General features: G+C 35.3%; 1 protein-coding gene across 1 annotated transcript in view; it reads right to left on the bottom strand.

The window, feature by feature from the left end:
• Positions 1-8319: 8319 nt before the first annotated feature.
• The window catches only part of LOC145247512 (uncharacterized), a 167505-nt gene continuing 161945 nt past the window's right edge, over positions 8320-13879 (bottom strand). The window contains exon 3 of the mRNA XM_080109326.1: positions 8320-8804. Within this exon, the coding sequence (XP_079965452.1) occupies positions 8745-8804 (60 nt within the window). The 3' untranslated portion in view covers positions 8320-8744. The remainder of the gene's footprint in view (positions 8805-13879) is intronic.

Consider the following 13879-nt stretch of genomic DNA (forward strand, 5'->3'; position numbering starts at 1 on the left):
AACACTACCATCTATGGTAACGCTTCAAAGGCCAGCAGCAACCAAGATTTCTCCAAGTCTCTCTCTCCTACCTTTAGCACGTGGTGCCGTGGGGCAAAAGTTTGCTGGTTAATTTTACCTCATCTAAAACCTAAGAAATATTTCACGCAGTTCTTTTATTGCACATATCAGTTCACCTCACCAACAGCAACAGACTCCGATGGTTCAGTTTACCCTTCCTCTTGTATCTTTATCTACTCTCTGGTCGGGTTCCTTTCCCGGACCAATGTGAGTCTCTCTCCTGATTTCCCTGTCTTCCATCAGCTGCCTGAGATCTTGCATCGTGCAATTTGCTGTATGTACATGGATGTAGGTCGTCCTATGCTTGGGCATCCGTGCCGTTGAGTCCACGGCAATACATTTCTACCCAGCTCTTGCTTGCTCTTCTGGCAGTGACCGACAAATCATAAACGTCATTTCCTCGTGGTAGTAGATATGGCAGGTAGGTTGCCATAAAGTTGCTGCTCCGTGGGATGATCTTGCTAAGATATATTTAACATTGTTCGTAGCATATGGGTATATGTACTGTCTAGCTTTCTTTCCAATCTTTTGGTGAGTGTCCGTGTTGTAGCACCGTAAACAAGGACAGACTCCATCACTGCTCTGAAAACTTGCCCGTTCAGTTTGTCAGTTAGTCTTGAAGTCCATACTGACCGCAGCTTATCATGATGCTATACAAACACATTCGAGCAATGGTCAGATCATGGTCCTGGATATGACCTTAAACTATATTCAGTGGTGAGACCCCAGCTTTGGGGAGTGTGGAACCACCCTTTAATTGCCATTGCTCCCAGGTCCACTCTGACTCGGAGTGATAGTACCTGTTAGGGTCCCAACTATGGGTTAAATAGAAACCGACTTGAAAGCAACAAATATATTCTATTAAAAAATTTTTTCTTCAAAATCTTTGGATTCGGCATTAAATAACCTGAAAAGGGTTGATATGCCGTAAAACAACCAACCAACCAACCAATGGTCAGATCACAAGATGGTGACACTAAATTCTTTGACGTTTGCACCAAGGTTCTTCAAGGAGACACTTTAGCCTCTTTTCTTTTCATTGTCTGTCTTGACTGTGAGATATACACAGCACATTGGGTTTCACGTTGTCATCCATCAGCACACATAACTGATGCAGACGATATTGCTCGGTTTGTGAATAACACTGCTGATGTGTAAACGCTGTTACGCAAGTTAGAAAAGCCTTCAAATGACATTGATCTTTACGTTAATGCGGATAAGACAAAGTTTATGGCTTTCAATGCGAAGGGGGAGATAAAGCTTGAGATGGAACAAGACTGAAAGAAGTTAATGAGTTTACGTACCTCGGCAGCAACATAGGTTCCATGGAGGGAGATATTGAAATTCGCATCTCAAAAGCATTGGCTGCATCGGATGTTGCATCACAAACTGTTCCTTATACCAAGTCACTTCCTTTCAGGGTCAGCATGAGACTTTTATGCTAGTGACCATGCATTCGGCAAGTTCTTCAAATTTGTCAATGAAATCTTGTGCAGTTACTGACCCGCATTTCCGTGATGTTGACCCGGCCTTGTTTGGCAGCTGATGTAAACTGCTGGAATATTCCAAGCGTTGATCAAATTTTAAAATGCTTCGATAAAAATGACATCGGATACGAATGGAATAGAATGGAAATACAATAAATGAAAAGGGTACTTGTGCAGAATTTGAACGAGACGTAACTAACTTGCCGCTCAACTTTGCTTCGAACATGTCATCTGCTTTTGCTGAGCATTGCTGACTATTAAAGGGTAACAACACTACTATTGAAGGGTAACAACGTTGACTATTGAAAGGTAACAACGCTGACTATTGAAGGGTAACAATACTGACTATTAAAGGGTAACAACGCTGACTATTAAAGAGTAAAAACGTTACTATTAAAAGGTAACAACGCTACTATTAAAGGGTAACAATACTACTATTAAAGGGTAACAACGCTGAATATTAAAGCGTAACAGCGCTGACTATTAAAGGGTGACAAAGTTACTATTAAAGGATAACAACGCTGACTATTTAAGGGTGACTACGCTGACTATTTAAGGGTAACAAAGCTTACTATTAAAGTGTAACAAAGCTTACTATTAAAGGGTAACAATGCTACTATTAAAGGGTAACAATGCTACTATTAAAGGGTAACAACGCTGACTATTTAAGGGTAACAACACTGACTATTAAAGGGTAGCAACGCTACTATTAAAGGATAACAACGTTACTATTGAAGGGTAACAACGCTGACTATTAAAGGGTAACAATGCTACTATTAAAGGGTAACAACGTTACTATTAAAGTGTAACAACGTTACTATTAAAGGATAAAAACGTCACTATTGAAGGGTAACAACGTCACTATTGAAGGGTAACAACACTACTATTGAAGGGTAACAACACTACTATTAAAGGGTAACAACGTTACTATTAAAGGATAACAACACTACTATTAAAGGATAACAACGTCACTATTGAAGGGTAACAACACTACTATTAAAGGATAACAACGCTACTATTAAAGGGTAACAGCGTTACTATTAAAGGATAACAACCTTACTATTAAAGGGTAACAACGCTGACTATTAAAGGGTGACAATGCTGACTATTAAAGGGTGACAACGCTGAATATTAAAGGGTAACAACGCTGAATATTAAAGGATAACAACGCTGAATATTAAAGGATAACAACGCTGAATATTAAAGGATAACAACGCTGATTATTAAAGGGTAACAACTAGTGTTGTGCCGATGAATCGGAATCGGGAATCGGTTAAATCGGTAATTTTCGGGGAATCGGCATCGGAATCGGAAAAATTTGTGTATAATTTCCGATTCCAAAATCGATTCTTTGATATTTTTCCAAAGTTAATTTTCAATTGCTTGTACCAATTATTAATATTTATTTCTTTTAAACTATTAGTAAAACTAAACTCTATAGATCTACGTACTCGTTATAGAATGAAGTTCTCATAACAAAATCACGTAATTTCATTAAATAGTTTTTGTTTTACGCTCCCTTGACTAATTATCGCAGTTTTTTTTAGGAAGATTCCGAATTTCCCAAATCGTTTTTACGGCATAAAATAAAAACTATTTGATGAAATTACGTGATTTTTTTATGAGAACTTCATTCCATAACGAGTACGTAGAATATATATATTTTTTTATTTTTCGTTTTTTAACATAGTGTAAACTGCATAAGCACCCTTTTTTAATACGTGAAGACAGTTTAGAGCTTCACTTCATCCTAGATCTAAAAATAATTTGGTTTTAGTGAGTTTACAAATATCGTCCAAAAGTAGAATTTCAATGAGGGGGGACTTTTAAATGTAAATATAATTTCTTTTTCAATCTGAAAAATTTCTAAATGTTTTCTCTTTATCTATTTTATCCAGACTTTGATAAATTCATTGTGAGATATTCATGTATATTTTTAACTTTTCCGAAACCCATGCGACGGTGTCAGACAATGTGGCTCCAGGAAAATAAAATAAAACTCTATTCGTTTGAAATCTTTTCATATTAAACTCCTTGAGAAATTTGGCAAGTGGGTGTGAAAAAGTATTGTTGTCGAAACCAACGGCATCGAAGGTGTTAATTACCCCATAATACTATATATATATATATATATATATATATATAGGTAATATATATATATGGGGTAATATATATATATATATATATATCACGGAGGTCTCGGCTTCAGAGGCATTGGCGCCGTCGTAGCAATCCTTAAGTATAAACCGGCAGAATCAAAGAAAATCACACTGGAAGCATATTTCAAATTAAATCAAAGGCCAAGCCTTTTCACAATTTTGCCCATTCCTTGTTGGTCCCCCCGATTTATCGGAGAGGGACTATAGTTTTCAGTGGCGTTCGTCCGGATGATTCCCGGATAACCGTCCGTTACTTTTTTCTGAAATTTTGCCACAAGTTGTACTCCAATACGTAGATGTGCACAACATCGAGTTTTTTTTAAAGAAAACTCTCGTTGCTCCCCCAGGGGCTGAAAAGGGGTCAAAAATGCCCAAAATGGCAAAAATGACACTTTTGGCCCCATAACTTTTTTCCCGTCGATTAGATTTTACTGAAACTTGTCCAAAATGTGAAGGCAATTGTTGCAAATGTAAATTCAGTATCGCTGACCCTGGCAAAACTCTGGTTTGCGCCCCCCGGGAACTTTTAGGGCTAAAAACCACCCCTTTTTTAGGCTCTTTTTTTCATATTTGTCTAAAATGTGATTATGTATCTCTATTTAGTGTTTTTTTATGGTGCTGAACTCAAATTTACATGTCTTAAGGCCTGAAACATAGCCGTTTGTCCATTTTTACAAGTAATCAGCTCCCCCATGGGGGCAAAAGAGGTAAAAAAATACCTCAAAATGACTCTAAATAGACAAAATTGACATATTTTTCAGAATAACTTTTCATCCATTCATTAGATTTTTCTGAAACTTGGCAAAACCATGGGCATACCTGATATACACCTGATGGAAGTATCACTGATCCTGGGAAAAATCAGAGTCACAAGCCCTGGAGGTTTTAGGGCTAATATTGGGTGTGGAGCAAAAGTTGAACTTAGTCATTTTTCTGAAAACGTTTGAAAATTTTTTTTTCACTCAAAATTGTTTTTTTATCAGTTATGTATCACTTTTTTTATCACTTTATTCGATCCCCCCTCCTCACATAGAGGGGGACCATGCATGCACGGCTTGTTATATTTGTCAATACCGATTGCCGAGTGAGGGAGCAGCAAACATACCGACAAAACCCAACACTTTTATATTCTACTTTTCATTTAATTAGCAATAATGTTTGATATTATTTTTCTGGGCAAAATATTTCTTTAATTTTAGACAATTCTTTCGCTACTTTGAAAATAAACTGCATTCTTCTAAAGGTTACCTAGCGAATTTTCGCAAAGTTTCAATTTTTGTTTTGTTTATTTTACGCATATAAAATAAGTTTAGATCTTCTTTAGTTTTACTAATAGTTTAAAAGAAAGAAATATTTATAATCGGTACAAACAATTTAAAATGAACTTTTTAAAAATATTAAAAGAATCGATTTGGGAATCGGAAATTAGGCACAAATTTTTCCGATTCCAATACCGATTCCGATACCCCCAAAATTACCGATTTATCCGATTCCCGATTCCGATTAATCGACACAACACTAATATAAAACGATTAGGAATTTAAAATAGACGGTCAGTTTCACAAATAAATATAACGTAACATGAGCTGTAGTGTGTTACCAATTTTAAATTATGTGCGCTTATTGGGGATAGGGTGTCTACTTTTTAAGCGATTACACATGGTTTTACAACGTTGCAAACCGAACTTAATTTAGTGGGAAACACTTTAGTTAATATCCATAAAGAATTAGGATGGCCAGAAATGATGATCATTTTACGTTAAATTTATATTCGAAACTGATCTTACACTCTAAATTCTAAATGATCGCTTTTCTTTCCGCCAATTAAAAAAATGTTCTAACACGTAATCTATAAAAGTAATATTTCATTTTGGAATAAGGATTTAGCTGCAAGAGAAAGCACAGAAAGCTCACGCAATCTCACGTTAAAAATGGTTTTCATAATAGTAATATTATTATTTAGAAATTCGTTCGTAACAATGAGATGTGGCTTTGCTAAGTGGCGTTGTTAAATATATTGTTCTTACATCGTTTTCTTATTTTGCCTACCAATCTTCGAATATTTTCCACTATTCATGTAAGTAGCATGTTATACAGTAAATACGAACTGGTACAATATAGCTTTGTTTTAAAATCAAAATAAATGTTTTGTTGTGTTACAATTTTTAATCAATTACAAGGCAAACATTTGAGATAAAATATACGCGGACATTAACCAGGGGTTTATGTAATAATTTGAAAATTTACGAAAAAACAAACAAAAAAAATCTCTAATTAAATATGTATAAATTTTACAAGAATCGGAATCGGATCGGAATCGGAAATTTTGAACGGAATCGGAATCGGGAAAAATTTTGCCATCGTCCCATCACTAGTAACAACGCTTACTATTTATGGGTAACAACGCTGACTATTAAAGGGTAACAACGTTACTATTAAAGGGTAACAACGTTACTATTAAAGGGTAACAACGTTACTATTAAAGGGTAACAATGCTACTCAAGTCAAATACTGAAGAAAACATTTAAATTTAATAAAATCACCACAAAAAAAAATAGAATGAAAATGGAGCAAAAATTTCTGTTTTATTCATGTAAAAAATTTTTTAAGTTAAAAAAATAAACAAGTTGTATTGTTTTTGCAACCAATTTCTTTTGTCAAATTTGATAAGAAAACCATTTTTTGCGCGTTTTCATATTTTATTTAGCAATGGTTTATATAGAACACTTTTATATGTGTTTTTCATGTATTTTTTTTGCATGTTTGTCCTTATTTTTGTAGCTAATGTAAACTAAACGTTTTTTTATTTTTTATTCATTTCATGAACAACTTTTTCTTGTAGGGTGGGGCTTAGTAACCGTTTCTTTTTTTTTTAATTAAATTAAGACAGCCGGGATATTCCCTTAGGATTAGATAGACTTTCCTATGGTCGCATCGAACGATGTCAAAGTGGGGCGAGAAGAGACAACGGATGTGGAAGAAACTTCTCCAACCCAACCAGGTAACTTTCTGATACATGGTTTAAGATGGAGGTAAAAGGATCATTACCAAATTTCTGCCTCCACATAAACTCGAAAAGATAACTGTCGAGAAGCTTCCGGCTACTGGTCCTGCTGATTTTTTTTCCAATATTTTCCCCAAAGATTGTTTCCTCCTTTGCTGCATGTTGATCGGCGTCTTACGTCAGATTACAGTCAAACCTAAGCATATGACATCATGTTCCGAGCAACGGTTAGTTATGTCTGGTTCAATTTCTGCACAAGTACCAATGAAAATATAACCTATCGTAAGGAATATTTTTGGTCGACTGAAGAGCAGCCATACCACATACTATACCACATTCTCTCTGGAAATATTTTTGGTCGACTGAAGAATAGCCATACCACATACTATACCACATTCTCTCTGGAAATATTTTTGTTGTTACCACAAATAAATTATTTTAAGAACTTTTTGAGATGTCCATTCTTGAATTAAAAAATAAGGGCAGCATGGGGTAAGGAAATCCATTGCATAAGTGCACCTCAATGCTCAGCATATTTTGGTGGTTTATATCATGTGGTCACCTAATCCAAGATTCACCTAATCCAAGATTCATAGAAATATGGGTCACTAACTGAAGAAATATGAAATTTATTCTCGTATGTCTTCAAATGTAATCAGTCAAATCTTTGTGGGCATACTCTTCTCTTATGCAAAAAATATTGCAACAACTACAAGTTTATTAAACACAAATTTTTTTTAACTGATTAAAAATTTTGTTTGATTAAAGCTAATTTTTCCATCCAATTAAATGCCATTGACTGAGATTTTCATTAGCAAAAACCGGATTGCGTTTGTTCTCGATCTTTCATTGGCTGAGCGGTTTTTGAGTGATCAATGCTTTGCATATTTCGGCAATTTACGTCATCTGCGGGCGAGCCTGAACCAAGATTCACAGAAATCTATGTCAATAATTGAAGAACTACAAAACCGGCTACATTTTTTGCACAGTATCATTATAAACAAAACAAAAAAAAATAACAAATGTTAAAAACAAAACAAAAAAATGACAAATGTTAAAAACAAAAGAAGACAATGACAAATGTTAAAAACAAAACAAAAAAATGACAAATGTTAAAAACAAAACAAAAAACATGACAAATGTTAAAAACAAAACAAAAAACATGACAAATGTAAAAAACAAAACAAAAGAATAACAAATGTTAAAAACAAAACAAAAAATGACAAATCAACAAAAAAATAACAAATGTTAAAAACAAAACAAAAAACATGACAAATGTAAAAAAACAAAACAAAAGAATAACAAATGATAAAAACAAAACAAAAAAATGACAAATAAACAAAAAAAATAACAAATGTTAAAAACAAAAAAAATGAAAAATGTTAAAAACAAAACAAAAGAATAACAAATGTTAAAAGCAAAAAAAAATGACAAATATTAAAAAAAAAACAAAAAAATGAAAAATGTTAAAAACAAAACAAAAGAATAACAAATGTTAAAAGCAAAAAAAAAATGACAAATATTAAAAAAAAAACAAAAAAATGAAAAATGTTAAAAACAAAACAAAAAAATGACAAATGTTAAAGATAAGGAAAGACGGAACACGTAATGCTGGTCATTCAGAAGAAAAAAAAAGTGAAACAAAAAAATTTATTTTTGTAGAAAAATTGAAACAGGAGAAAAATCCAAAATAATTTCATCTGTGGACTAATTGAAAGTGAGGGTCGAAAGTGGGCAGAGAGGGTGGGGTGAAAAGTAAGTCAACAGGTTGGGTTGGGTGGTGGTGATAAAAAGATGTTACGCCGTGGCCATCCAACAAGAATGTTCAGGGGATTCAGTTTGCCGCTCCGATCTTTCCTTCTTTTTGTTTCCTTCTTATTTTTTTACTGCCATTTTGTTTTTCTTTTCCCATTGTGTATAAATTTGGTTATGAGGAAGCCCGTCTTCAAATGGTACATTCCAATGGCAGCCATCTTGATTGGCTTTACAAGAACTGAGACCGGAAGTGCTTTGTTGGGGTCGCAGGTTGCTTGATCACTTGCGCGGCAAGTTTTCAAACAGCGTCTCTGTCATCTTGTTTAGGGCATATCGAATCTGCAATGCAAACAAAAAAGGTAAGAAACACATGCTGCGATTAATGAAATATTTTTGGGGGTAAAAATGTATAAAAAATTACTAGTGTTGAGTCTATTAATCAGAATTGTGAATCTGAAAAATTAGAATTTCTGAAGGTATTGGAATAGGAAAAAAATTGTACATATTTTCCAATGCCGAAAATGATTCTTTTGTTTTTTGTTTGTTCTTGTTAGCTAATGACAGAATGATAATTAAATTATAATATGTATACATTAGTGATGGGACGATTCAATATTTTTCCCGATTCTGATTCAATTACCGATTCTGTACTTAATTCCTGACTCCGATACAATTACCGATTCTGATTCTTTATAAATCTCTGAATAATTAACTATGAAATAGTTCCTTTGTCCCGATTAGCATAAAAAAAAAACATGTTAAATGTGCATATAGTTTCTCAAATGTAAAAACACGCCTGTTTGATGGGGCGACCTATAGATTTTAGTTTTACCAAAAGTTTAAATCAATAAATTGTAATTGTATTATTACTACCAGCAGCAGAAGATTTTTTAAAAACAAAATCAAATAAAAAAGATAATTAAAGGAATCGTTTTTTACATTGGAAAATAGGCACAATTTCCCCAATTCTGATACCCTAAAAGTTCCGATTTTTCCGATTCTCAATTTCAATTAATCGTCCCAACACTAATATGTATATGATGATTGCAAACGACTTGTCAGACGAGTGCCACTCCCTCAGACATTTAAAATCCATGAGCCCAAATGTCTGAGGGAGTATCTATACAAAGATGATGTTACAGAGTCTTAGCTTTGTACGACAGCTAAGTCTCTCTCTCGGTTCAAAATGTTGAGATCCAGCAACAAGCAAGAGCAAGATAGCCAGCAACAAATTAAACTGCAGACCAGCTTAATGCGGGTACTGGTCTTCCGCTTTATGGTTTTTTAAATCAGAGATTTGCTTCTCCTAGAAAGGTTGCCTTCACCACGGCTTACGGGAGCCCTCTCCACCCCAATACACATATACACACACACAAATATACACGGTGCTAGTTGGCCGTTGACTCAGAAAAAGAGTTCATTCCCCCTTTGGAAGGTCTTGTTTTTAATCCTTCAGGGAGAGTAGCCACCCTCCTCACCAAACAAGTCTGGTGGGGGAACCAGTTTAGTCGCCAGTGACCCGACCATGAGGCAGGTAGTACTGGGTTACAGTACTACCTGCCTCACATACATACATACATACGTGTATGTCACGGTTTCCAGATTATAAATTATTCAATCTGGAAATCTTATTCATTAAAAAGGAGGATAGAAGGTGATCACATACTTCGAACATAACTAAATATTTAGAGGTTTTTAAAGAATCGGAATCAAGAATGAAATCGGAATCGGTAATTCAGAAACAGAATTGCCAATTTTATCGCAATGTCGAAAGAAAATATTGAAATCGTCTCATCACTTAAACTTACACACTATGTTTGCCCATCTATTGTTCGCACATAAAATGAAAATCTACGAATTTATATATATACTAGTCTAGGTGCCCGGCGTTGCCCGGGTGTTTGGATGTGTGTGTTGAGCAACAAAAAAAGGGGTTGTAGGCAGGCAGGCTCGAACCCGTATCGCGAAGGAGGAAAAGAACATGAAAAACAAAAACGTGATGGCTTTGCTGTTTCACCCATCACCAAACCGGAAGTGATGTAGGTTTAAATTAAGGCTAGTCAATCGAAAAGAGAGGATGGCTTTTGAAAACATTGGCAAAAAAGCGCCCAGTTGAGAGTGAATGCTTTTAGCCAATTTTTCCGTATTTGTCGTCTGAAGGGTCAGCTTCACAACAATACCGATCTCGTGAAAATCCGTCGCCTGTCGAAAGTTTTAGGCAGACAAACATACACACATATGCAGAAACATTTAAACAAACAGGTGGGATTCATATTATAGATTATATTGGACGCAGTATATAGTAATGATTTAAAAAGTTAAAAACATAAAGACTCGTGCGCTACCACCGAGAATCGAAACCAAAAACGTCAGCTTATGACTTATTTTTGCCTCTGCTGCCAATGACTGAGCCATGAAGACATATTTACTGCAAAGCTAAAAATTAAAACATGAACCAATAGCTACTACGTTATGCATTCGTAATGGCGGCATTCGACCTTCACCTGGCAAATTTCAATTTTTAATTTTCACAGTTTTGCACCGATTTTTTCGGGCTAAAACGCAAATATAAAGTTTCGCCTGGATTTAAATACGTTATATATGAAGTTTCATGCCTGTAGACCAAAAACTCTAGGAAGAGTTTGGTAGGCAAAATTTTTTAAACAAAAATATATATGTATACATAAATATATATAAACTTTTTACGCAAATATTATGCAAGTATAAATCATGTAGAATATCTGCATGAATATAATTACACGTAATAGTTAACTAAAGATTATCATCCCATAAGAAAACCGAGGAAACTAATAGGGAATTAATTAAAATGAATGTTTAAAAGAATATGCAAATTAGTTAGATCTTCTGCTAGTGAATGCAATTATATTTTCTTTTTAAATGAATAGAGAAATGGGTTTTAATATAAATATCAATACACATGCTTGAAAAACGAATTTATAGGAGTATAGATATATAGTCATCCACATAAAGTACTGTTTCGCTGTTTCACAGCTCATCAGTGCGGCTCAACAAACAACTACTTCAAGCCAGGATCGAAACCCATCGCCCAGTCGGAGCTTCTAATCGATGCGTTATATGGCTGCTACTATGCAGGCAGTGAATTAACAATGTTTTGATATTATCCAAATACCTAAGCTCAATTTGTTTACACAAATAGCATCACTTCATACGCTAATGGTAATTTGTATATTACTTCCCAAATGCTCAACCTAAGATAGGGAGCATTATAGTCATCCACATACGGTACTTATCAGTGCGGCTAGACAAGCAACTACCTCAAGTCAGGATCGAAACCCGATCGACCAAACGACAGTCAGAGCTTCTAACAGCTGCGCTATACGACTGCTGCAATGCGGGCAGTAAATTAACAGTGTTTTGACATTGTCCAAAGTACCTAAGCTCAATTAGTTTACACAAAGAGCATCGCTTCATACACTAATGGTAATTTGTATATCACTTCCCAAATGCTATATATATATATATATATATATATATATATATATATATATATAACTAGCAGGGTTACCTGACATTGCTCGGAGCAAAAGTGTAACTCAACTTCTATTCCTTTCGCTCTCTTGTTCCTCTCTCACCAATTTTCACCTCCCCAATCCTTCTTTTTTCTTCATCTATCCCAGTCCTCTCTCTGGATATGGTGAATTCTCTCATCGAAGACGATGAATGAGAATTCAGTATGCAAATCTTCAGCAGCTCCTAAGCTCTGTCGCACCACATGTATAATTAAAATCCTGTAAACGTCCGGCACGCTCCTCCGCAGATGGTGAACTTCTTCCATTTGCTGCGATTCCCTGCTGCATTCTCCCGGAGCTCAGAGAAATTCCACAATCCTTCAGGTTGTCTTTTAATTTATATATAACCACGCACACAACTCGATGTAGGGAAATAACTGTGAAAGAAAAACAGAGTTACTTCGCTTTAATTAGTGGCCGGAAAACAGCCTATAAGATAACATTAAAAGATGTGTGTCGATCTTGATAACATTAAATGATCTTCTTGTTATATCATGGCATGTTCATGCCGTAGATAAAATCATGGTTAGTCTTCCTATTTACAATGTCTCCCCACGGGACAGAGTTAGACACCAGAGTCGTTTTTTAATGTGGAGAAAAGGAACAAAAATAAAAATTGTCTCAGTCGTGAAGGATTTCTCCTTCAATGACAGAGAACAAGAAATTGAAGTGCAGCATCTGAAGAACAGATGGTATTTATTTGCTCCCCCACCGAGCAAATTAGGCACAAGGCCGATTTTTAATGTGAGGAGTGAAGGGAGGGGGAAGGGAAAAAGGGGACCAGCTCCCGAGAGGTGGGAAATGGGAGCTGGTTAAAGGTCGGGCATGTGGGGTTGCCCCCACATCTGGTCTTTGCTAGTCATAGCTAGTCATAGCTTGCAGCATCTGAAGAACAGATACTACACTTTGATCACGGCCCGAAGGCCAAGAAATCATGGTTAGTGTTCTCCTTAGCTTTTTGTCCATTGTTGGTCCGATTCCCCTGAAGACATTCCAAGATTTTTAATTTGGCAGAATACATGGGGGTAGGTTGCCATTACCTTCACCCAGCACAGTGGCATCTGACTCGCCTGTTTGCACCTATCCGTTGTCCTTAGATCATCCACATAGCTGCAGTCGAATATCATAACTCTTAATACCATAGAACCGTTGATCTGCTAAAGATTCACACTCATCTACGGCCATCCAACGTCCTACTGCCGACATCATAAGAGTTACCTTCTCCTAGATGCATGTTTTAACAAAGACTGGGGTTGCATCTCTCCCAGTGAATTAATGCACCTCCAGATACCAACCGGGAAATTTCTTATGGCTCGGCGCAGTACATACAGCGCCTAGTCTTTCCAAATGGTCATCCATCTGGTACTGGCCAGGCTCATCGTTGCTTAACTTCAGTTATATTAAATGATATAAATAGGAATTTGATCTCCAAATAATGAATCCGTTTTTATTTTTTTAATTTTAGATATTAAGTATTCAGCATTATACTGATTAAAAATACAGTCAGGGAAGCAAGGAGCAGGGAGAAAATTCCAAAGTAACAGTCTGAAGAAACTATTAGAGTAAAAAGCTTATCGGTATCTAGTAACCTCAACAGTGAAGGAGTGGGATTTTGCTAGGTATATATATGAATATCCAAAATAAAAATTCAGACGCCGTTATTGATTTAAAAAAAAATCTAAAATCAAATTATAAAAAATTTTTGTATATATATATATATATATATATATATATTTTATCCAGACCCCCCCCCCCCCACACACACCTCATATGTCTTAAATGAAATATTGTAAGAATAATAATATAAAACATAAAGTCTGTATAAATATTCGTTTCAATATTTAGAAAACGATCCCGAGCAGA

The sequence above is a fragment of the Euprymna scolopes genome, chromosome 25, assembly GCF_053919585.1.
Source record: "Euprymna scolopes isolate OS-2025 chromosome 25, ASM5391958v1, whole genome shotgun sequence".
NCBI classification, from domain to species: Eukaryota; Metazoa; Mollusca; class Cephalopoda; order Sepiida; family Sepiolidae; genus Euprymna; species Euprymna scolopes.